This window comes from Jaculus jaculus, chromosome 6 (genome assembly GCF_020740685.1).
Source record: "Jaculus jaculus isolate mJacJac1 chromosome 6, mJacJac1.mat.Y.cur, whole genome shotgun sequence".
NCBI classification, from domain to species: Eukaryota; Metazoa; Chordata; class Mammalia; order Rodentia; family Dipodidae; genus Jaculus; species Jaculus jaculus.
In genome coordinates, this window is record NC_059107.1 from 13,765,213 (window position 1) to 13,789,987 (window position 24,775).

A 24,775-nucleotide genomic window follows, 5' to 3' on the forward strand; every position below is an offset into this window, starting at 1 on the left:
GGAGCAGAAAAAGGCCGAGAGGGGGAGCAGGGAGCAGGAGCAAGAGAGCAGTCGAGAGGTCCGGAAGCGGAGGCAGGGAGAGGGCTGAGGACTTCCCTGGGTGACAGGGAAGCTGGCTGGGGAATGACAGGTGAAACAGGTTGCTGTGCCTGTGAACGTCAGGGCCAGACTGGACCTCAGGGTGGACAACATGCACCACCGCAGGGCTCCCTCGGGGGCAGGGCATGTGTGGACTCCCAGCTCGGGCTCGTTCCCACCCTACACCCAGCATCCAGCACAGCGCAGGTGCCCAGGGACAGGAACTGGGACTTCGAGAGGGGGGAAGTGCCACTGCAGCTCCGTGAACGTTCTAGAAGCAATGCCAGGTCAGACGCCACTCGGCCACCTCCTAGCCCCGTGTCTGACTCGCTTCACCTTCCTGACCCCCTCGTGAACAGTGCTTGCCTCATCACCCTATCTAACTCTTAACTCGCTGCCTCGATCATGGAAGGGATACGCGAGGTCCATGTGGCCAAGTGGAGCCCTGTTCCCCAGTTACAAGGTTTCGAGGCTGCTGTTATTAGTGTCAGAGATGACCTAGGTTCCTGCAGCCCAAAGTCTGCTTGGGAGGCAGATCCAAGAGCAAAGAGCCATCGGAAAATGAGCGTTAAGTAGAGGAACTCCCAGTGAGAAGGGAGGGTGTGGAAGAACTCACTGTCAAGCTGCGGCAATGAGTCACCTGCAACTGCGGATAGGAAAAAGCCAAGTTACGCCAGCTTTAATCCCAGCACTCGGGAGGCAGAGGTAGGAGGATCGCCGTGAGTTCGAGGCCACCCTGAGACTACAGAGTAGTCAGCCTGAGCTAGAGTGAGACCCTACCTTGCGAAAAGAAACAAAGCCAAGTTAAAAATTGCCCTCCTCAGCCTCGGCAGTTGTGCTTCCAGTGCTCAGCCGACTGCCCATGGCGTGCCATCAAGGTAGAAGGTGGAAGCCACCCGGTGGCGGCTGGGCGCTGCAGGCTTGTGGAGAAGCAGAGCTCGTATTTCCACGTCCCTCCTCTTCCCCTCGTTGCCCTTGGCCTTGCCCCTTTCCTCCTTCCACTCCCTGCCGGCTTTTCTCAGCTTTCTTTCTTGCCTGCTGACCCTCCATTACTGCAATAGCAGCTTCTCAGGTATGGGGGGGGGGGCTCCCTTTTTATTCCAGTGACAGGTCTGTAGAGATATGATGTCATTACGTAAGTCGCCCGTGTGTTGTGAGCCGTCCAGCACTCTCCAGTCCCTCCAGAGCTCCGTTCCATCACTTCAGTTATTCTGCAGTGCCTCGCCTTCAGCCACCACCTGTGCGGTCCCCACATCTCCAAGCCCTGGACAGCCACTACTCTACTCAGGCCTGGGAATTTGCCCGTTCTGGCTGCTTTCAATGAACGTCATGTCTTTGAGGGTCATCCGTGGTGAAGCGAGTATGAGAATTCCGTCCTTTGCGTGACTGAACAGCATTTTGTTGTTTGCATTCACCACATTTTGCTCACTCACATTTGATGGGCGCGTGGGTGTGTCCACTTCGGAGCTGTGATGAACAAACATTGAACATACACTTACTAGTTTCTATCATCAAGTTTTTAAAATATATATTTACTTAAGAGAGAGAGAGAATATAGGTCTCCACCCACTGCAGACGAACCCCAGACACATGCGCCACCTTGTGCATCTGGCTTACATGGGTACTGGAGAGTCAAACCTGGGTCCTCAGGCTTCACAGGCAAGCACCTTAACCACTGAGCCATCACTCCAGCCCTCATTATGTTTCTGCATGGCTTTACGGTAAATTCCTAGGAGCAGAATTACCAGTCAGTTAGTGAGCCCACTGAACAGGCTAACGCTTCTTACCTGGTCTCACGCTTCTGTCTTTGCCACTGCAGGCTGCTCGCCTCCACAGCCCCCGTGTGGCTCAGACCACAGCGCCTCATGTCAGAACCCCACTGCTCCCTAATTCACACGTGGTCACAGCCCAGGAGCTCACAGAGACCCTCGAGAGTGCGTGGCCTCTCCAGGGCTCACTACTCCATCCCTGGACTCAAATTTTCTAAAATCCCGCCCCTCACGCTTGCCTCAGGGCCTTTGCACTGGCTGCTCACGCTGGCTCAGTTATCCTCATATCTTTCTCCTCCCGTCTTTCAAACTGTTTTTACTTACTTACTTATTTATTTGTTTGTTTATTTGTGGGAGAGGGAGTTTGAGGTAGGGGCTCAGTCTAGCCCAGGCTGTCCTGGAATTTACTATGCAGTAATCTCAGGGTGGCCTCGAACACACAGTGTTCTCCCCACCTCCGCCTCCCGAGTGCTGGGATTAAAGGCGTGCGCCCCCATGCCCGGCTTAAACTGTTTTTTCTGAAAGTCCCTTCTTGGTGATCTCTTTCTCTTTAAGGGACAGCTCTTTTGAGCTTTCCCAGCCTCACCACCTCATTTCTCACCACAGCAGGTATGAAATTCTCATGGACAGAACTTGTTCTTCTTTTGGTGTTTAGGATACAAGGTCCTGTTTTGTTCTCTGCTTCACCCCAGGGCCTAGGGTGATGTGTGGCCCACAGTGGGTGCTCAGCCCATCCTTCCCTGACAAATGAGCCACTCCCTCCCTCAGGATGTCACTCACATTCTTGGCGTCCACCTCCTCGCTGCCTGCGGCCTGACTTGGGGGCGCTGAGGGCCCTCACACTGTCCCCTAGCAGGTGGGCGCCGGATCAGTCCACTGGGTGGACTTGCATGGGGCAGGTCCCAGGCTCCCCTGCGGAAATCAGCTGCGGAATTACAGACTTCTCAGGGACATGGTGGGTTCTTCTGTCCCCACACTGGCTCTGGTGAGGACTCCGGAGGACTCTGGGCCTGCCCCTTCCCGAGGGTGCGCTGCGGCCCCGGCCGCCAGGCTGCCCTCTCCTGACCTGCCGCCCTCTGCTTGCAGCGCAAGGCCATCGAGCGCTTCTGCAGCGAGGTGAAGCGCCTGTGCCACGCCGAGCGCAGGAAGGACTTCGTCTCCGAGGCCTACCTGCTGACCCTCGGCAAGTTCATCAACATGTTTGCCGTCCTGGACGAGCTGAAGAACATGAAGTGCAGCGTCAAGAACGACCACTCTGCCTACAAGAGGTCAGGCACCGCGCCCCGGCCACGCGGACCCTGCTCCAGGGGTCGCCGCCTGGCTCCCAGCTGGCCATTCCCCACGCAGCAGGGCCAACTCTGCCCACAGGAGGGCGGGCACTCACCCTGGGCCAGCCGGGTCCTTCTCAAAGGTCATTCGTTGTTTTTTTTGTTTTGTTTGGTTTGGTTTTGGTTTTGGTTTTTCAAGGGAGGGTCTCACTCTGGCTCGGGCTGACCTGGAATTCACTATGTAGTCTCAGGCTGGCCTCGAACTCACGGCGATCCTCCTACCTCTGCCTCCCGAGTGCTGGGATTAAAGGCGTGCGCCACCACGCCCGGCTATTCGTTGGTTTTTAAACTTGCCCTTCACTACGCAGCAGAGCCATCGTGTGGCGTGTGCAGTGGGGCCTTTGCAGAATTTGATCTCGGCCAGGCTTCCCATTTCGGTACAGAATCGGGCCCTTGCGTCGCCCATCTGGGGAGCACCAGGGATTCCCGCACCCACTGCACTATTGGACCAGTCAGAAAGCCACTGCTTATGTCGTTTATGTCACAAAGCCACAAAGTCCAGGCCTACCTACCTCCAGTTACACTGGCAGGAGAGTTCTCCTGGGTCTCGTAACGTCCTCACAGACTGCCCTCTCTGTGGGCTCCCTCCTCAGGCAGTCTCCTGCCCTAGGCCCCCAGAAGCCCCACGTCAGCTTCCCACCAAGCTTGACCCCAGTGTTTCAATAAAGACAGCCCCCTCTCCTTACGCATGTGTCTGAAAAGGACTGGCATCGATCCAGTTGGGTCACACTGCCGTCAGTAGATGGCGATGACAGTGCGCGCTCCGGGAATTAGGGACGTGGGGCTGTCCAGGTCAGCGTTGAAGAAAGGACAGAGACTGGGAAGGGGGTCCTTCCTCTCCAGGACATAGCCAGCCAGTGAGGGGAAGCCGTGGAAGTGGTTGAGGCTCAGACAAGGGCCAGCACGTCAGGAGGCATCTCCTCGGAAGAGTTTTCTAGGTCCCTGGTACAAAGGACCGTATTCTCCTGGGCCTACAAGGTAATAGAGGAGGCCGAAAGCAGACTGATTTACATAGTTTCATTCTCCTGGGTCAGCTGTGAAACCTGGAGGTAGCCAAGGCCAATCAGAAATGACCACTTCGGGCTGGAGAGATGGCTTAGCGGTTAAGCGCTTGCCTGTGAAGCCTAAGGACCCCGGTTCGAGGCTCGGTTCCCCAGGTCCCACGTTAGCCAGATGCCCAAGGGGGCGCACGCGTCTGGAGTTCGTTTGCAGAGGCTGGAAGCCCTGGCGCGCCCATTCTCTCTCTCTCCCTCTATCTGTCTTTCTGTGTCTGTCACTCTGAAATAAATAAATAAATAAATAACCACTTCCCAAAGATGTCACAGGTGGCCACAGTACAGCACCCTTTTCCCCCAGATACTTCCAGGTTATGACGCTCTCCTGCCACCGTGACTGAGCCAGGAAGGCAGGCTGTCTGTCCTCACAGTTCATCCAGACATGGCTGCATCCAGCTGGGTTGCACTGGGATGTCCCTTCTAAGCCAGTTTGTGTTCTCTGCGCCCATCCTCCTTCCCAACTGTCAGGTCAGGTTAAAGACACCTGGTTCTCATGCCATGCTGTCGTTGAGAATAGCGAGGTTAAGCCAGGCCGGGCGTCACGGGTCTGTCATTCCAACTAGTCAGGAGGCTGAGGCAGGTGGGTTATTCTGAGCTTGAGGCCTGCTTGCCTGGGCTGCAGAGTGAGTTCAAGGCCAGTCTGGAGAACTTCGCATGATCCTGTTTCCAAAATGAACAGTAAAAGGTCTAAAGATGCTGTTCGGGGTGCAGGGCTCGCCTGGCATGGACGGCACCCTGAGTTCAGGCCCCAACACTGCAAATGAGCGAACAAGAATGCCGAGGTTCTTCTGTAAAAAACACAGCCTTCCCACCTGTGACTGTTCTTTGCCCCGGAGTGTGGGGGGTCGCAGCCAGGCACAAGGATGCGCCACCCAGCCCTGGCTCGCCACTCTCTCCTGGTTGAGGCAGGCTCACACCCCTTCAGTGTTTTCACATTCCAGAGGTGTTCGGTGCTTCATGCGTTTTGAGGTCAAGCACCTTGTCACAGGGGTGATAAACACCCTCAGAGAAAGGGCTGCCAACAACTGTCTCCTTTGACGTCCTGCCAGCGTGATTGCGGGCTGGGTGAGGATGGGTGCCCCGTGGCCTGGGTTAGGCTGGTCATGCCTGGACATCCCTCCTTGCCTCACCGTCCGTCTGTGTTGCAGAGCTGCCCAGTTCCTGAGAAAGATGGCTGACCCCCAGTCAATCCAGGAATCGCAGAACCTGTCCATGTTCCTGGCCAACCACAACCGCATCACCCAGGTTGGTCCCAGCTGCCGTCCCAGGGAAGGGGGGCCGGGAGAGGAGGACAGGCACACAGCTCAGTCCACGCCCTTGTCTCCAACGCCTTCAAAACAGGGCATTAAAGCTGCAGCCTGCAGCCTCTGCACCGGGGACCCTTCCAGCCTCCGTGCTTGGTCCTCTGGGCGCCTCCCAGCCAGTGCAGGGGCCCCACATCAATCAGGGAAGCTAAGAGCAGGACCACCAGCTGGCCCACTGTGACACCTTGGGCAAAGTCCAGGGCGCAGTTTCCTCGTCTGTAAAACGTCTGCTTTGTGGCTGTTAAGAGAATCTATCTCATAAGACTCTGGAGAAATCATTGAGATGCCATCTAAAACCCTTTAGCCCCAGCAGGAATGGCTGTGATCAATGCCACCACTTTTCCAGGGCTAGATTGTCACTTGTGGATTCTGACTGTCACAGCTTGACTGTCCTGCCCTCGACTTGACCAGGCCAGCACACAGAGGTGCCCTGCCTCCTCCAGGGATTCCCAGCCTCACAACCCAATCTCAGAGGCCCGAAGGTGGCAGGCCTCTTCTGGTCACTGCAGAAGGCCACCCTCCTCTGAGACTTTTAGAATCACAGTCCCCCGCTATCTGTAGGGAGCCCCAACAGTGCTGCCCACCAGGGAGCAACTTGTCCCTGTGGAGAGAAGGGCTGTGGTGGGGTGAGAGAGGGTTTCTGTATTGCTGGCTGTTGTCAGGAGGGAGGCACCAGCTGGCCGTCTGCCTTTCCCTGGAGAGACCCCATGGGGAAGTCCTCACCCTCAAAACCAAACCAAAGTGACGGCCTCTTGCCTCACGGCCGAGCTATCTTTCAGTTCAGCGCAAGAGTGCACATTCTACCATCAGAACTGCCCAGGCCAATGCAGACGGCTCCAGGGGCTGAGTCCCCTGCGTGTCATCCAAGACAAGCCTGTTTGTCATCCAAGAGTAGGTGTGGGGGGTCAGGCGCCAGCCAGCATACAGGCTCCCCCATCCTGGGCTGCAGTGGGGCACCACAGCGCCCTGCTGTGGACCTTCTGGGTGATGCAGGGGGAACGCATGCCCCGCCTGACCAGCAGGTGGCGCTGCTGTTCTAGTGTCTCCACCAGCAACTGGAAGTGATCCCAGGCTATGAAGAGCTGTTGGCGGACATCGTGAACATCTGCGTGGATTACTATGAAAACAAGATGTACCTGACCCCCAGTGAGAAGCACATGCTCCTCAAGGTAAGACCTCCCCCCCCCCAGCGCCACTTGACTGTGCTGGCTCAGGGGTTAAAGCTGCTTGCTTGTAAATAAAGCCTGACAGCCTGGGTTCAATTCCCCAATACCCACGTAAAGCCAGCTGCGCAAAGCGGCCAGTGCATCTCTGGAGTTTATGGAGGGTATGTTTTCCATACACAATTCTCTCTGTCTCTCACTCTCTCAAGCAAATGACTACATAAATATCTCTTTTAATAAAGAAAGAAAATGCCATTAAGCCACGTGGAAGAGCTTTCGGAGCTGTAACCACCCTTCTGCTACTGACTGCTTCCGACTTCTCCCACAGCTCACGTGACAACGTCTTCTGGGACCTCGTCCCTCAGAGTTCTCCCTCCTCTCCTTTCCTTCACGTCGCTCTTGTTAGCCGAGCATCTCTCTTTGGGTTGCAGTTCCTGTCTTCACATTTCTAGCACCTCCATTGAGGCTTCCAAGTGCATTAGTCCATTTTTCATTATTGTAACAAAATGTGTGAGGCGCTTGCAGAGGGCATCGCATGGTGTGTGTGAGTGTCTGTGTGGTCAGTATTCCTCGTTTTTATTTGTTACTTTGTTTATTTATTTATTTAAAGAGAAAGAAGCAGATAGAGGGAAGGGGAGAGGGAGAGGATGGGCATGCCAAGGCCTCCAGCCACTACAGATTAACTCCAGACACATGTGCCACCTTGTGCATCTGGCTTACGTAGGTCCTGGGGAATCAAACCTAGGTCCTTAGACTTCACCGGCAAGCACCTCAACTGCTAAGCCATCTCTCCAGCCCTTATAAAAAGTTTTTCCTTAATTATTTATTTGTGTGTGTTCACATGCATACATGCTGCAGCGTGTGTGTGAAGGTCAGAAGAACCTTCCGGGTGTTTGGACTCCCCTCTCTTTGAGGCAGGGTCTCTGTGGCCAGACTGCAAACACGCGAGCTTCACATGCTCCTGCCTCCACCTCCCGTTTTCACGGGTATGGGAACCCCAGATGCACGCAGCCATATTCCTCCACCTTTTACATGGGTGACTGGGGAATGAAACTTGAGCCAGCAGGCTTTGCAAGCAAGCTTTAACAGCTGAGCCATCGTCTTCCCTTTTATTATTATTTTATTTTTGAGAGAGAGACAGAGAGTGAGAGTGGGCACACCAGGGCCTTTCACCACTGGGAATGAACTCCAGGTGTCTGTACCCTCTTATGCGACGTGGCACACTTGTAGCACTGTGCATCTGGCTATGTGGGACCCGGAGATTTGAACGTGCACTCTTGGATTTCACAGGCAAGCACCTTAACCACTAAGCCATCTCTCCAGCCCTTCTTCCTCTCCTTTTATTTTTTTTTTAATTTTTATTTATTTATTTGAGAGCGACAGACACAGAGAGAAAGACAGATAGAGGGAGAGAGAGAGAGAGTGGGCGCGCCAGGGCTTCCAGCCTCTGCAAAAGAACTCCAGACGTGTGCGCCCCCTTGTGCATCTGGCTAACGTGGGACCTGGGGAACCGAGCCTCGAACTGGGGTCCTTAGGCTTCACAGGCAATCACTTAACCGCTAAGCCATCTCTCCAGCCCCTTCCTCTCCTTTTAAAGCCACCATTATTCAGTTATGAGGTCTCTAGTTGACTAGCCATTTCTCAAAGGCTCCACTTTTAAATACCATGGCAATATTTTTTTGCATTTATTTTAGTTTAGTTTTAGTTTTATGAGGTAGGGTCTCACTGTAATTCCAGGCTGACCTGGAACTCATATTCATAGCAATCCCACCTCAGCCTCCTGATGCTATGCTGACCACACTTTTCTTTTTTTTATTGAGAAAGAGACTCTCTTTGTAACCTAAGCAGGCCTTTAACTCAGGACCCTCCTGCCTTTGCCTCATAAGTGCTACTCATCACCACAACCAACAAGTTTCACCCTCTTTTTAATATTCTATTTATTTATTGGAGAGAAAGAATGGGTGCTCCAGGGCCTCAAGCCACTGAAAACAAACTCCAGATGCATGCGTCACTTTGTGCATCTGGTTTACGTGGGTACTGGGGAACTGAACCAGGGTCCTGAGGCTTCACAGGCAAGTGCCTTAGCAGCTAAGCCATCTCTCCAGCCTGAGTTTCACCCTGTCAATGCCCTATGGATTGGAGGTTAAAGTCATGTACAAACTATATTCAGCTGTAGCACAGGGCAGTGTGGCGTTGTGACTTGCTCACTCTGGCTTCCTCTGGGCCATCAGAAACCCAAGAGGCCAGCCACGGTGGCCTACACCTTTAATCCCAGCACTTGGGAGGCAGAGGTAGGGGGAACCAAGTAAGTTTGAGGCCATCCTGGAACTACATAGTGAATTCCAGGTCAGTCTGGGCTACAGTGAGACCCTACATCAAAATAACAATCATAATAAGTAAATAAAAAGAAACCCAAAGAGATTATGAAGACTCCCATGGCCTGTCCTCTCCAGTGCCAAGTCTAGATGGTTACTGCCACTGTGCCCACAGCTTCTACAAGCTCGCTCGCCAAACTCTGATCCACCAATCAGCCTTAACTATTGCCTTCGCGTTCTCAGGCCTTCTGATCCCTGCCCCTGCCTGCCTTCCTTGGAGCTGTCCAGCTTTTCCCCTCTGGCACTCCTTTGCTGTTTCACAGGACTCTGCAGCTTGTGTTAGTGAAGGCAGACGCCACCATGGGGTGCCCCACGCCCTTCACGGAAAACTCTTATCCCACAGGACAGAACATACCCTGTTCTTCTCCCGAGGTGTCCGTGAGAGGCACAGTGAGAAATGACTTGCCTGTCCCCACAGCTGGCCTTACCCCATCAGAGCAGAGTAGTAAATGGGCTGAATATCAAGGCAAAACAAACTCACCACAGCTCCTTGGGAACCTGTGCGTTTGTGCTATGAGGTGCTGGGCTGTGGCACCCCAGGGGTAAATACAACAATGCCTCCCCTTCACAGAGGCCCTCACTGCGCATTTGGGCGTCAGATCCTCGGTTAGATCCTGACATATGTTCTCTGTTTAACTTAGCTATGTGTCTTTGGCAAGCTGTCACACCTGTTGCATCAAACTTGACTCCTAAGAGTACTTTGAGAATTAAGGCTCATTGCCAGGCTGGGGAGACGTCTCAGTGGTTAAAAGCACCTATATTCAAAGCCTGACAGCCCGGGTTACATTCCCCAGTACCCACTTAAAAGCCAGATGCACAAAGTGGTGCGTGGGTCTGGAGGTGGTTTACAGTGGCAAGAAGTCCTGATATGCCCGAATTCATTTCCTCCCTCCCCACTTCCTTCCTTCCTCCCTCCCTTCCTCTCTGTTTCTCTCTGCCTCAACTAAGTAAAAAAAATTGTTTTTCAAAAAAGATTCATTCTCACCAGTAATACTTGTTAAAGCCTTTGGACTAAATTTCTGGATGGAATTAGACTCGTGTTTCTGTCTTTACTTGTTCTTTTTTTTAATTTTTTAAATTTTTAAATATTTTTAAGTTTTTAATTATTATTTATTTATTTACTTGAGAGAGAGAGAGAGAGAATGGGTGCACCAGGGCCTCCAGCCACTGCAAATGAACTCCAGATATATGCAACACCTTGTGCATCTGGCTTACATGGGTCCTGGGGAATCGAACCTGGGTCCTTTGGTTTTGCAGGCAAACACCTTGACTGCTAGGTTTCTCAAGTAGAGTGTGTATATCTAGACCCGGGCATGGTGGCACACACCTTCCATCCCAGCACTCAGGAGCCAGGAGTAGGGGGATCACTGTGAGTTTGAGGCCACCCTGAGACTCCATAGTGAATTCCAGGTCAGCCTGGGCTACCGTATAGAGTGAAGCCCTCTCTTGAGCCCTTCCCCCAGAATAAAGAACTTGTATATCCACAGGCTGTGTGTGAGAGCGGGACATGCACACTGTCCCCTCCCAGCCCGCACGCGGCTTGTACACTTCCCGGGCCTGCTCTGCAGTCACCGTTCTGTGCACTTGGCCCTTCTCTTTCTAGGTGATGGGCTTCGGTCTCTACCTGATGGATGGAAACGTCAGCAACATTTACAAGCTGGATGCCAAGAAGAGAATCAACCTCAGCAAAATCGATAAGTTCTTTAAGGTCAGCAGCCGGAGCTGGGGCTGGGCAGGGGACCACGGCGACCACATCTCAGCCTCCTTTGTGGGAAAGGAGGAAGCAAGCCCACAGGCCGTGGACAATGTTCATAGGCCGTAGCTCTGGAGACCCTCAGAGAACATGGGGAGTGCAGGACCCCCAGCTGCCCCTGCCGGAGGAAGTTACCCTGCTCTGTGAACATCATAGGCGGCTCCCAGCCCCAGGGCCCAGCTGGGTGCCGTGGGGTTTATAATTCTTTTTTGTATGCTTATTTTCTCCCTTTCCTGAAATCTCTTATCATCTAAAGATGTGCATCCTGGGTGACAGTACCTGCCTGCATTTTTACAATAACCCATAGCTCGCAGAGAGGAGGGCTGAAGACCGGGTTTTTTTTGTTGTTTATTTTTATTTATTTGACAGTAACAGACAGAGAGGAAGAGGCAGAGAGAGAGAGAGACAGAGAGAGAACGGGCGCGCTAGGGCTTCCAGCCTCTGCAAACGAACTCCAGACGTGTGCGCCCCCTTGTGCATCTGGCTAACGTGGGTCCTGGGGAATCGAGCCTCGAACCGGGGTCCTTAGGCTTCACAGGCAAGCGCTTAACTGCTAAGCCATCTCTCCAGCCCCAAGACCGGGTTTTAAGTGGATTCACATGTTTAAGTTCCAGCCTGTCCAGGGCCCTCCTCCCATGCCCCTGCCTCTGGCAGAGTGCCCTCAGCACTCCCACGACCCAGTCCATTCCGAACCTCCTAGATCCCCTGCCCAGAGCTTTCTAAATAAAAACTTGCTGCCACATGAAGCCTCGGGGGTTTCGGCAAGGAGGTCTCATACTTCGGCACTGAATTCCCACCGTCCGTTCATTCTGAAGTTGGGTCCTGCAGGTTAGAAGTCCCCAGACCTGAGGGTGTTGTGTAGTCAGAGGCGTGAAGCCAGGCCAGGTCCCCTTACTCGTGAGGTTTAAGGGGGAACGTGAGTGTTGAGGAGTCTGTGGCTTGCTTTGGCTTCTGGTCAGTGGTCCCCTCTCGCTGTGAGGTGTCCCAAGGGAAAACAGGCTTGAGAGGCCCGTGCAAGATCTGCCCTTGGCTAGCACTGCGGAGAGGGTGGAGCGGAGGAGCGCCACCGAGCAAGGTAGCAAGGTTCAACTGGTTCTGCTTCAAGAAAGGCGCTCGGTCCACTGGAGCTGAATTCCCACATGTGAAAACGGACCGCTGAGAGCACCTAAGCAAGCCACATGCCCTCCCTCCCGCCCGGGGTTCTAATCTCGGCTCTGGATCCAAGCCGGTCTGACGTTGCAAACAGACTCTGCGTCATCAGTTTCTTTGCCAGTGGACTGAGAGGGAGAGTGGCGTGGCCTTCACACGGTCGTTGTGGGGTTGAGAGAATGATCAGGTAGCCGAGATGTTTGACTGCTTGGTTAGTTTTTGCAGTGCTGAGGATTGAACCCAGGGCCTCACCCGTGCTAGGCGAGTGCTCTGCCACTGAGCTAGATTCATAGCCCTCTTTTTCACTTTTTATCTTGAGACAAGGTCTCATTAAGTTGTCTCAGTCAGCCTTAAATTCACCCGGCAGCCCAACCACATCCTGAACTCGTGATCCTCCTGCCTCAGCTACCCGAACAGCTGGAATTCCAGGCCTGTGCCATCGGGCCTGGCTGAGGTAGTGTTTCTGAAGTGCTCGGTGCGGTAACCAGAGCCTGAGCGGCAGGCAGACTGTAGACACAGCCTCGGCTCCACTTGCCCCAGCCGTGGGTTGGGATGCGTCTGGTCTTTGGTGTCGGCCTCCTGTGTGACGACTCGGAAAGGCCATGCTCGGTCAGTGGTCAGTGGTCAGTGGCCCACAGACACCTGCTCCGGGGATTCCGTGTGGGGAAAGTGAGAGCCGAGAGGACCCTGTCCCGGGGGCACCAGCTGTTGGGTCCGATGCTTCATCTGTTCAGCTGGCTCCGTGACCTTGGACAAGTCACTTTGGTTCTGGCTTCAGTGGCTTGGACTATATAGGGTTGTGTGTTTGGAGGCCAAAGAGGACCTGCATACCCTCTCTCCAGGTCCCAGGGTCTGATGACAGCGCCGTTAGAAGCAGAGCAAGGTGCCGGTCCCGGGTGCCCGTGGCAGCCCGCTGGTGCCGCTGCCCAGCCCTCCCGTGGCATTTCATGCACTCTGTTTGCTTTCTTTGCAGCAGCTGCAGGTGGTGCCCCTTTTCGGCGACATGCAGATAGAGCTGGCCAGATACATTAAGACCAGTGCTCACTATGAAGAGAACAAGTCCAAGTGAGTGCCTGCCGTAATGTCTCTCGGCTCCTATGAGGATGCCCAGCCCGGGCAGGGGGTTGAGGGGCCACTTCAGCCCCTCCTCCCTGCCCAGAGCCTGGGCAAGCGGACTGCACAGAGCGGCAGTGCCAGGAGGGGGCAGCGAGGGTGCTCTGAGCCCTTTTGCATCCGCCCTTTGCTGCCAGGTTCTAAAGGGCTCCGAGCACAGCCACGCCCCTTATCCTGCCCCACAGTGACCCCCCTCCCCTTAGCGGGAGCCTCTTTGTCTAGAAGTGGGGAGGAGCGCTGGACCTCAGGGTCAGCTGGAGAGGGAGATGATAAGTTCATCACCCCAATTCTCTGCTCGGGTTTTGTGAGCACACAGTAAGTACACAGTGTAGCATGGGACTTGGGTGATTGGAAGCCTCCCTTTACATCACTTTGTAAGCCGTGGTTCTAGGTTCTAGGTTCTATCCCAAAGTCTGCAGATGGCCAGTGGCTTCTAGGAGTTAGGGGACATCTGGTTCTAGCCTTTGTCCCTCTGATCTAAGAGGTCCTTTTGGGGTGTGCAGCTCACCCAGAGCTGAGGGTGTGCAGTCTTTCCATGAGGGGACTGGCTACTCTTTGGTCAGCTTAGTTATTTTCGCAGTACTAGGATGCAAGGCTAGCATCCTACCACTAAGCCATTTCCCCAACCCTCTTTTTACTGTTTATTTTGTGATGGAGTCTCATTAAGTTGTCTAGGCCAGCCTTGAACTCACTCTGTAGCCCAGGCTGGCCTTGAGCTTGTGAGCCTCCTGCTTAGTCCCCCTGCTAACCGAAACTAAAAAGATATCAACAGAGGACAGTGGTGGGGATGCAGGATGTCAAGGTCACCACCCTGAACTGTGTAGTGAGTCCAGTCCAGGGTACATGAGACCCTGTCTCCAAACAGTAAAACCAGAAGGCTCTTGATCTGCACCCAGCGGGAGCCCCATCGCTGAGTCCCTGGGGAAAAGGAGTCTATGGCTCTCCATGGATATAGACTGTGGGGCTGAGAGTATGGGTATATTTCTCCCCTTTCCCTGACTTCTCTGTCCCCTGAAGCTAGTTGGGGCAGACATGGGTCTATGATCGAGCAGAGAGTCGGAGGTTTGAGTAATGGTGTCCTGTAAGCCTAAAATTTGAATTCTCTCCAAACACTCTCTCTACGTGGTGGGCGTGCATGCTTAGTCTGCTGGGACGCCAGCTCCAGACAGAGGAAGGGGAAGGAAAGCCGAGGTTTTCTTTACTCGTTCACTTCCTGTCCAGGTCAGGATGGTTTTCCTAATGATATCTTTCAGAAGCGTTAAGAACAAAAGAAAGGGGAAGGGAGGGGAGGGGAGAGTGGAGAGAAAGATGGAGAGAAGTGGAGAGAGGGAGAAAGTGCCAGCCATGCCTCTCAGAGGAGTGGGGCTTCTGTCACGTTGCCAGTCACTGTGGGAAAGGACAAATGATTTAAGTTCCTCAGTCCCAGCGCAAAAGCCCTTCCACAGCCGCTTCCAGCCCAGAAGTAAGAGTTAGCTTGGCTTTTCTTCTCTGGGATTCCAGCCCTTTGTGGCCCCTAGAGAGGCTGCCATCCTACCCTCAGCCTGCTCGGGTAACTGGTAAGTACTGGTGAACCAGTGTCCAGAAAGGACCATGGTTGGATCTTGGAGGAGGAGGCGGAGGAAGAAGGAAGACTGTCCAGCTCAGCCTGATGCCGGCCACAGCACCTACTTAGCAGACCGCGGGGCGGGCGTAGGTGGCCACGTTACCTTTTGGTTCCGCTCGGGGGCGCTGTCCACATTGGCAGAGGACCTGGAACCTGGCAGGAGCCTGTCCAGCCAAGAGTCGGGACCCACACTGCCCTGTGCTCTCCTCCCCAGGTGGACCTGCACCCAGAGCAGCATCAGCCCGCAGTACAACATCTGCGAGCAGATGGTCCAGATCCGAGATGACCACATCCGCTTCATCTCCGAGCTGGCCCGCTACAGCAACAGCGAGGTGAGTGTCGCCTGGCCGCGGCTGCGTGGACCCAGGGCCAGGAGCAGGGCGCTGGGCGGGGGGCAAGAGCAGGAGTACGCAGGACAGTGGGGTGTGGCTTTGCAGCAGCACACATAGGGACAGAACTGGAGCGGCTGCTAGTTCTGCCACAGTCGCTCACAAGGTTTTCAACATCTCTGTGCCTCAGTTTCCTCACCTGCCAGGTCAGGATGGTTTTCCTAATGATATCTTTCAGAAGCGTTAAGAAGAACAAAAGACAGGGGAAGGGAGGGGAGGGGACAGTGGAGAGAAAGATGGGCACTGTGTATGGAAGGAAGGGGTTTATCTCAAGCCTACAGATCTGGGGGGAGTTCCCTCCATGGCGGAAGAAACTGGCCCCCATTCATAAATGCAAAGAGAGAGAAAACACCAGTCAGCCACAGCCTCAGGCAGCAAGTGAGGACTGGCAGCAAGCAGCTCAGACTGCTCTGTACCCCTTTGGGCTGGAAATCAGACCCACCTCCACACACACCCTAGGGCTGGACCCAGCGGCGCATCTTGCAGCCAGGCTGCTGGAGGCCCAAGTTACAGGCTCTAATAAAAACGCTTCAGTCTATGGGGAACATACACGGAAACTACCACATCATGTCAATTGCTGTTCTGACACATCACTCAGGGAATAGTGACAAGAAAACGTGTCTGCCTGTACAGTACAGATGCAGCTTTTCCCCCAGATATTTTCCATCCACCACCGGCCGCAGAGCAGTCAGATAAGGAGGAGCACTGAGCTGGTGTCCCCCTGCACGCACACAGTCAGTTCTCATTATTTGAGGTGGTTTTATTCTGTCAAATGGCATGAGCTGTGAATTATCAGATAATACCCCATTGCCATGTGGAGAAACAGAATTGAGTTCCTGTGAGCCTGTGGTGCCCACCAGACAACAAACATGTAATTCCGTTTTATCCTTATTTCCGTCAAAGACAGCTTTTGTGACCTATAATTGTTGATTTGTTGACACTAACTGGAAGTCGGCATTTTAGCATTCTGCTTCAGCAAGCTGTGTTGCAAACACGAAAAGCCTCCGCTTTCCTGCAGGCTCAGCCCCATTTTGAACTGTGATGCCACCAGTAAAGGGACTAAACTATGACAGCATAAACTAGGCGTGGTGGCGCACGCCTTTAATCCCAGCAACTCGGGAGGCAGAGGTAGGAGGACCGCCGTGAGTTCGAGGCCGCCCTGCGACTATGTAGTGAATTCCAGGTCCACCTGGGCCAGGGCGAGACCCTGCCTTGACAGCATAGTGCAAGCAGTGAGCAGGGAGAACGTTTATTTGTAGTACGAAGGCTGAAACAAAAGCCGAGTCTTTGGCCCAGCCTCAGCCGGGAACATGCGTGTGCCTGCAGATGACAGAACTGTCCGTGGTGATTTGGAGAATTACAGATAGATTTCGGCGATGTAATGACCACTCGCATACATGCATATGTATGTGTAACTGAATGTGGCCGCCTCATACCTCGGTGAGTGTGAAGAAAAACAGCCAAGACGGGAGAGGGTGGAGAGAAATCTCTGCCTACAGCACACGCGGAGAGCAGTACTCTGCCGGAACCAGGGAAACGTGGGGAATTCACTCATGTATTCACGAAGGGGGTTGACCCTTTCTTGAGCACGTTCAGCTAAGTAGGACATCCCTGAGCATGCTCAATTTAAGATCATAACTTAAAAAGAAAAGGTAGCAGGCACGTTTGGTGACATGTTTAGCTCAAAGTCTCAGAGCACACATGTAAAAGATTAAAGTGACAGAAGCCGGGCATGGTGGCTCACACCTTTAATCCAAACACTCAGGAGACAGAGGTAGGAAGACCTCCACGAATTCGAGGCCAGCCTGATACTATGTAGTGAATTCCAGGTCAGTCTGGGCTAGAATGAAACCATACCTCAAAAAACTAAAATTATTTTAAAAAAAAAAAAAAAAGCCTATGGGAATGCTCAGCTTGTACCATAGAGTTTTAGCTGAAAGGAAAGGCCACATTTCTACACATACATGTCCACCACATGGATGAAAGGTGAATTAGCACAAGAGTCTTCCCCTGTAGGTGCTTGCCTTGCTTCCTCGCTGACATACACCCATAGACATCCATGTACACGGACCATGTTGGCACATATGCACGTATGTACCAAGATTCACAGAGACAGGGCTTTATAACAAGTGCGTCATGGCTAAGAAATGAACCGCGAACTCCGCTTAGTGAACTGTGATTAGCATGGTGTGTGAACTGGACTGCAAAGTCAAAAGGTGAGTTGAGAGGAGGAGAGCCACGTGACGGGGAGTCCGCCTGCACACGTGCACGTGTGCTGCCTCTCGCAAGGGTGTGTTCGTGAGCCGCAACCCCTACTGTGAGCAGACTCGGAAAGGTGCAAAATCCACACTGCGGGGCAGCACGGGAGCGTAAGTGGGGTGCTGGGGTGATGCCTCCAGCCATGCGGCCCTCAGCAAGGCAGCTGCTGCGGCCCAGGTATTCTCTCAAGGGAAGGTTGCAGAGTTCTCGGGGAGGGTCAGCGAAGATACGCTTACAAGGGCCAGGCACATGGGCAGCAAATATGATGACTACTGTCCCCCAGGTGGTGACGGGCTCGGGACTGGACAGCCAGAAGTCGGACGAGGAGTGCCGGGAGCTGTTCGACCTGGCCCTGCGAGGCCTGCAGCTCTTATCCAAGTGGAGCGCCCACGTCATGGAGGTGGTAGGTGTCGGGGCACAGGGCCGTGCGCCCCCTGATGCACTTGGCATCTGGGCATCTTTCTTCCTCTGTCTCTCCTCAGTCCTCTTTTGCAACAGCTTCTCAGAGATATAGTAAGTAGACTCTGCCACTTACCCAGTTGAAGCCTACATCGGTTGGTTTTTAGCCTATTCACAGACTTACATAACCATACATTAAGAATATTTTCATCGCTTCAAAAGAGCTAACATGGGCTGGAGAGATGGCTTAGCGGTTAAGCACTTGCCTGTGAAGCCTAAGGAACCTGGTTTGAGGCCCCAGGACCCACGTTAGCCAGATGCACAAGGGGGCGCACGCGTCTGGAGTTCATTTGCAGTGGCGTGCCCATTCTCTCTCTCTCTCTCGGTGTATCTATCTTTCTCTCTGTGTCTGTCACTCTCAAATAAATTTTAAAAATGAACAAAAAATATTTTTAAAAAAAGATTGGAAAGCTAAGACAAGCAAAAACCCAGCCCAAACCAAATTTATTTTTTTAAAAAAAAGAGCTAACATTTATTGTCCCATCACACCAGCCATAAGCATTCTACTTCCCACCTCCACATGTTTTCTTAGTCTGCGGTGTTTTCTATAAACAAACTCATACAGCCTGTGGTCTTTGTGGTTGTTTTGTTTTGTTGTTTTGGAGGTAGGGTCTCACCGTAGCCCACGCTGACCTGAACCTCACTGTGTAGTCCCAGGCTAACCTCGAACTCACAGCCGTCCTCCTACCTCTGCCTCCCGAGTACTGGGATTAAATGCGTGCGCCACCACGCATGGCTAACGTGTAGTCTTTTGTGCGTGGCTTTTTGTGCATTATGTTTCAAGGTTATCCATGTCCCGACATGTCTCAGCACTGGTCTCTCCTGGCATGGCCACTAGCGCCCCGTGGTGTGCCCGGACATTGTGTTTGCCATCGTCAGCTGACGGGCGTTGGGCTGTTCTCTCTCCCCAGTACTCCTGGAAGCTCGTTCACCCGACAGACAAGTTCTGCAACAAGGACTGCCCCGGCACGGCCGAAGAGTACGAGCGAGCCACCCGCTACAACTACACGAGTGAGGAGAAGTTCGCCTTCGTGGAGGTGAGCCCCGACTTCCCGTCCTCCCCCAGCCCCACGCTGCGCCTCGGTGCGGCTCCAGGAGGAGCTCTGATCGCCACAGCACTGTTCATCTCTTTCTTCTTGCATCCAAGTTTACGGCCTCTGTTAACAATCATTATTAGTGGGGCTGGGCATGGTGATGCATGCCTTTAATCCCAGTGCTCGGGAGTCGGAGGTAGGAGGATTGCCGTGAGTTCAAGGCCACCATGAGAAAACAGAGTGAATTCCAGGTCAGCCTGGGCTAGACTGAGACCCTGAAAAGCCCAAGATCCAGGTTCTCCTCCCCAGTACCCAAGTAAAGCCAGATGCACAAGGTGGTGCATGTATCTGGAGTTCGTTTGCAGCTGCCGAAGGCCCTGATGTGCCCATTCTCTCTGTCTCTCTTCTGTCTCTTTCTCTCTGCTTGCAAATAAAATGCTTTTGAAAAGAAAGAAAAAAGCCGGGCGTGGTGACACACGCCTTTAATCCCAGCACTCGGGAGGCAGAGGTAGGAAAATTGCCATGAGCTCAAGGCCACCCTGAGACTACATAGTTAATTCCAGGTCAGCCTGGACCAGAGTGAGACCCTACCTCAAGGAAAAAAAAGAAAAGAAAAACAAAAGAAAAGAAAGATGAGACACATTTAGTTTTCATAAATCCAGTAAAAAATATTTACTCCACTGGAAAAATGGCACAAAGAAATGAACAGAAGAAATGAAAAGAAATGGCTAAGAGAGATATGGGAAAAGGCCAGATGGACTGGTGGTCGGAGCATGGCCTGTAACAGCTAAGATGGGATGTGATACGCCGGTCATGACAGCAAAGATGGGAAAGCCTGGTGGGTGCTCACCACAGGTGTGGGGGACATTCTCGAATGTCTGAGTGGCTCATCTCTCTCCAGGAGCAACTGATCTCATACAGTCACTTTTTCTTTTTTTTGCATGTGTATAGGTGAGGTATGTGTGTGTTTATTCGTCTGTGTGGAAGCACGTGTGTGCATGTGTGCAGAGGCCAGAGGTCAGTGTTAGTCACCCTCCACCTTGTTTCCTACAACAGGGTCCCACACTGAACCTCGAGCTCACCCATTCAGCTAGAGCAGCCAGTCAGCAAGCCCTCGTGATCTTCCCACCGGACCCCCCAGTGCTGGGGTCCCAGTGACACTTTTGGGCTGGACCCGAGGATCTGCCCCCAGTGACACCTTTTCCAGCCAGGTGGCTGGAGATCTAAGTTTTAATAAAAACACCTTGAGTCTATTGGGGGGTGGGAACATAACACTCAAACTACCACACACAGTGTGAGTGAGTTTCCCCCAGGAGAACAACTTTCCCGTCGGAAGGAGCGGAGCGCTGGTCTGCATGTATCTGTTACTCACGTCTTACCCAGCCCTGACAAGCACTTGGAGCAGCACTGGCCTGGGGGCCTGTAGGCTCCTCACTCGCCTTCTGTTCAATGTGGCAAAGCAGAGGTGGGCCCGTGACCTCCTGAGTGATAGCCGAGGCTAGCCCTTACTCTGTGCTCCGCCAGGTGATCGCCATGATCAAGGGCCTGCAGGTGCTCATGGGGAGGATGGAGAGCGTCTTCAACCAGGCCATCCGCAACACCATCTACGCCGCCCTGCAGGACTTCGCCCAGGTGACGTTGCGTGAGCCCCTGCGACAAGCCGTGCGCAAGAAGAAGAACGTCCTCATCAGGTGGGTCCCTCGACAGCCCGGCTGTGGCGGCTCGGAAGTAAGGACCTCTGGGTGCCGTTGGAGGTGGGGGGGGGGTCTCCCGGCTCAGTCAGCTTCCAAGTTCTGAACACATAGACCCTCCCGGCAAGTTCCTCACAAGATGGACATTTGTGATTTACTCAGCCTCCATCTGTGTTTGAAGCCAAACTCACCACTGTCTAGCTCACTGGACTTGGTCAAATGACTCCTCTGAACCTCAGTTTTCCTCATTGATAAAATAGGGCCAATGATGTCCGCTATTCCCGTGGCTGGGGGAGGTTTGAAATGAGATCGTCCGTGTGGAGACCTCAGCAAGGTGTAGGGACCGAGCTCCAAGTATGTCACTGACGCTTTGCCCCGGGATTAATTGGACTGTGTTGCAGTCACCCTCATGTGGCCGAGACAAATGTCCAACCAGACGCAGCTTATGGGAGGAAAGGTTTTATTTCAGGCTTACGGAGTCCAGGGCATCACCGTCACTGGTGGACGGGGCTGGCTGCCTTTTATACATCCAAGCACAGAGACATGACCAAACAGCCAGCCCTGACCGCCAGAGCTCCAGCTATCCTGGACACACCTTGTAGAGCTGGACTCGGATCTGCCCCCAGTGACATGGTCTCTATAGCAGGTATCTGCCTGCTAGGTGCTCAGGTTGCAAGCTTAATTTTAATAAAACACCTGAGTCTGGGGCTAGATGTGTAAACCGCTGCATTGAAACTATCACAGACCAAAAAACTTTGGTAGCTCCCTCCTGCCCCCTGCGGAGTTCTCAGACTCAGGCGGCCACCAGAGTCATGTGGGTTACTTGCTAAATGCACCTTCACACTGTTAAACCAGCGTCCCTTGGTGGGGCGCAGGGATGAGGCTTGTCTCCCAGGCATGTAGAACTCTGACGAAGGTAGGAGGCCCTGGGACGCTGTGGACCCTTGAAATACAGGCCTGCAAAGACCGGCTCCGAGTCTCTGCTCTTCCTCCCTCAGTGTCCTGCAGGCAATTCGCAAGACCATCTGTGACTGGGAGGGAGGCCGAGAGCCCCCCAATGACCCGTGCTTGAGAGGGGAGAAGGACCCCAAAGGTGGCTTTGACATCAAGGTGCCCCGGCGTGCCGTGGGGCCGTCCAGCACGCAGGTAAGGGCTTCCAGCGCAGGTTGGCTCCTCTGACTCAAGGCCAGCCAGGCTGTGGAGGGAAGGTCAACGTGGTTGGGCCGTAAGGCAGTGGGATGGTGATCTTCGATCAGAAGGGGCAGGGTCAAGTAGATACCGTGTTGTCCCCCCCGTGTCTTGATCTGCTATAGGAAGGAAGACCACTGGCCTAAGATTCAGGAGACCTGGGTTCTAGTCCTAGACGCCTGTGTGACCTTGGGCATGTTACACAAACTCTCTGTGCCTCAGTTGTCTAATGTGACCTATGGGAGTATCACTTCATCCCCTACCCAGCTGTCTCCCGTCCCTGTGAAGCTCAGATTCCCAAGCTCAGGAGGGGGTTACAACACAAAGTCTGTCTGCATGGGTGTTGACCCACTTCCGGTGACCGTGGAGACGCGCAGGTTCCGCCCCTGACTTGCTGCTGTATTGTTCTCGGGCCTTGACCTCGGCCAGATTGTCTTCTCCATAAAATGAAGCCTTTGGATGAGATCTTGTTACCAACAAAATGCCAGTATTCTAATTGCGGCACCCCACCCCCACCCCACAAAGAAAAGCCATGAGTTTTGCAAGCCCCTGACCCCTCAGAGAAAGGATGGTAGCCAGACGTATTCAGAGTTACCAGCCAGAACTTCCGCAGCAAGACCTTGCCTGGGCAGTCATAAAATTGCAAGGAAAAAAAGAAGTAAATAATCGGGGTGGCAGAGAGAAATTCTTGCCCCTTACCGAAGGAGGAGGACTAGCTGCTTTGCTTTCTACAGTCTTCAGAAAACCAGATGGGTCTTACTGTGCTCACAGGCCCCCCGAAGCCCCAGGCTATAAGCAGGTCTTCATGGAAATTTTAAGCCTCTCTGCCCCGGGTCACCTGCAGTGGGCTCTCCAAAGCCCCTGCCCACCCCTCCCGTGTGCGTGTCTGGGTCTGGGGGGGCTGGGGCTGGGCAGAGGCAAGTGAGCGCCCTGAGTCCCCGGGTCGTCATAACTTCCCTTGGCTTCCCTGCTTCGGACCAGCGTGCACCCGTCTCGCCTGCTGTCTGTGGGACGTTGCAAGAAAGCTTCTCGAGACACTTTTTTGAAATGCCGGCAGGTCAGAGACTCTGGCTCCGAGTGTGGGCGGCAGGGGCCTGAGCCAGACGCTCAGGTATCTGCGCGGGTCCTGAGACTGAGCGAGGAGCCAGGACACCGGGGGAACTGTTGGAGGAGGGTGGAAGGGCAGAGGCACGGGGGCAGGTCACCAACAGCTAACTTCCTGGGCATCACTGAGTCACAAAACTACTTGGTTAACTCCTAGAGCTGGAAAAGTCCTAAGAGACAAACTCATCCCAGGCCTTTCCCCTGTCACTGATGGGGAAACTGAGGTCCAGAAAGGGGAAGTGACTTGTCCAAGTCACAAGATGAGTGCCAGGTGGAGGTGGGGCAAGAACCCAAGTCTTCTGACCACTCCAGGGCCCCTTCATGGCCTTCAGAGCACAGTAGACGAGGTGTCGGCACCTCACACGGCGCGGCTGTACGCTGCTCCAGTGAATTAAATGTTCTGTCAAGTTGATGCCCCTGTGGAAATAACTGACCCTTTTAGGAATAAACCCAGTTTTCAGAAAGCCCAAACTAGGTGTGAATCCAGTGGTCCCAGTGGTTGAACTTAAATCCTTTCTTTGAGGACATCAGGGTCATTAGAGCAGTGCTCTGACCCTCCGGGAAGCTGAGACAGGCTTGTAGGGGTGGACGGCGGCCGCCGTCATCCCTGCTCCGTAGACGGGACGCTGCGCAGGGTGTCCTGTGCAATTCTGTGACTGCCCTGGCCAGTCAGTGCCACGCCCACGGTGCGTGAGAGCCCAGGGCCCACCCAGGGGCAGCGAGGCCTGTGGACGTTGGGAGGTCGGAGCGTGTCAGAGGTGACCCCGACAGTCATGGTGGCTTTCCCATTGTATACAATACCTCTCGCTTTTCTCTCTCTCTCTTTCTCTCTCTCCCTCTTCCCTGTCTCTCCTGCCCTCCCGCTCCCTCTTCCTTCTCTCCTGTCTATGTCTTAGGCCTGCCAGTGGTCCCCGGGCTCTTTGTCTCACCCCACTGGTGGCGCGCAGGGCCGAAGAGGCTGCCGATCCCTGGTATAGCGCCGCCTGCTGGCTGGTTTGGGTACCTACTGCAGGAGGCCGCAGGAATGGACTAGCCTGGCTCCTCAAGGCCCCTTCCAGCCCTCAGATCCAAAGACAAAATGGTGTGGAAAGCTCTAGATTAGCAGAGAGGACAACCGTACTGCACTTGGTGTCCTCCACACATAGGGCACTCTGTAAGCAGGAATTAACTGTCTAGTAGCTTCTTGTGTAAGTACAGATGTCACCCGGGTCCATCTCTGGCAGGCTCTGCAGTGTGGTCCGAGAGGGCGCCGTCATTCACCGATATGTACATTAAAAAAAAAAAAAAAAAAAAAAAAAGATGAGGACCCAAAACAGATGATTGGGGGCGGGGGGGTGGGAGACTTCATGTGAGCCTATTCGATAATTCCTCATGATGTTGGAGCTGAAAGGGACCGGCCTGAGAGAGCATCTGGTCTGATTCCCTCCTGTTATAGAAGGCAACTGGAGCCCAGAGTGGGGGCTTTGTTGTCTAAGGTCACACAGCAAGTCCATGGCAGTACCTGGCCTTGAACCTGGCTCTTTTGACTCCTAGTTCAGTGTCGTTCCCCCCCCCCATGGCATTGCCATGACCATCTGGGAAAGCTGGGGGTGGTCGCATAATGGCACGGAACAACTTTCTCCTTGAACGTCCAGGCCCTTGACTAAGGCGGGGCACACGGGCCCCTTCCTCTGGGCCTTCTCTACTGTCGATGGCAGGTCTGTCTGGGGGGCTGTGGGCCCTGGGCAGGACTTTCTTCCAGAATTGGTCAGTTCCTCTCTTGGACGTTTTTGCAAGGGTGGGGGGCTTGCTCAGCGGTAGAGGGCTTGCTTAGCATATACTGGGTTTAAGGCCCAGCATAGCAGGGGAAAACAAAAAGAACGGAAGAAAGAAAGAAGGAAGGAAGGCTTGGAAAGGTTTTCACAGTTTTGAATTCACTTTTCCACCTTAAATTGGTGCTTCCTTAAGAGAGTGCTTTGTAA

General features: G+C 53.6%; 1 protein-coding gene across 2 annotated transcripts in view; it reads left to right on the forward strand.

The window, feature by feature from the left end:
- The window catches only part of Cyfip2 (cytoplasmic FMR1 interacting protein 2), a 129,251-nt gene that overhangs the window by 35,250 nt on the left and 69,226 nt on the right, over positions 1-24,775 (forward strand). The window contains exons 6-15 of one of the 2 annotated variants that reach the window (XM_045151495.1): positions 2,934-3,115; positions 5,379-5,475; positions 6,575-6,703; positions 10,676-10,780; positions 12,948-13,039; positions 14,905-15,022; positions 17,622-17,741; positions 18,709-18,834; positions 20,356-20,522; positions 21,521-21,668. In XM_045151495.1, coding sequence (XP_045007430.1) covers positions 2,934-3,115; positions 5,379-5,475; positions 6,575-6,703; positions 10,676-10,780; positions 12,948-13,039; positions 14,905-15,022; positions 17,622-17,741; positions 18,709-18,834; positions 20,356-20,522; positions 21,521-21,668 — 1,284 coding nt within the window. The remainder of the gene's footprint in view (positions 1-2,933; positions 3,116-5,378; positions 5,476-6,574; positions 6,704-10,675; positions 10,781-12,947; positions 13,040-14,904; positions 15,023-17,621; positions 17,742-18,708; positions 18,835-20,355; positions 20,523-21,520; positions 21,669-24,775) is intronic. The other variant, XM_045151496.1, reaches the window with a different exon arrangement.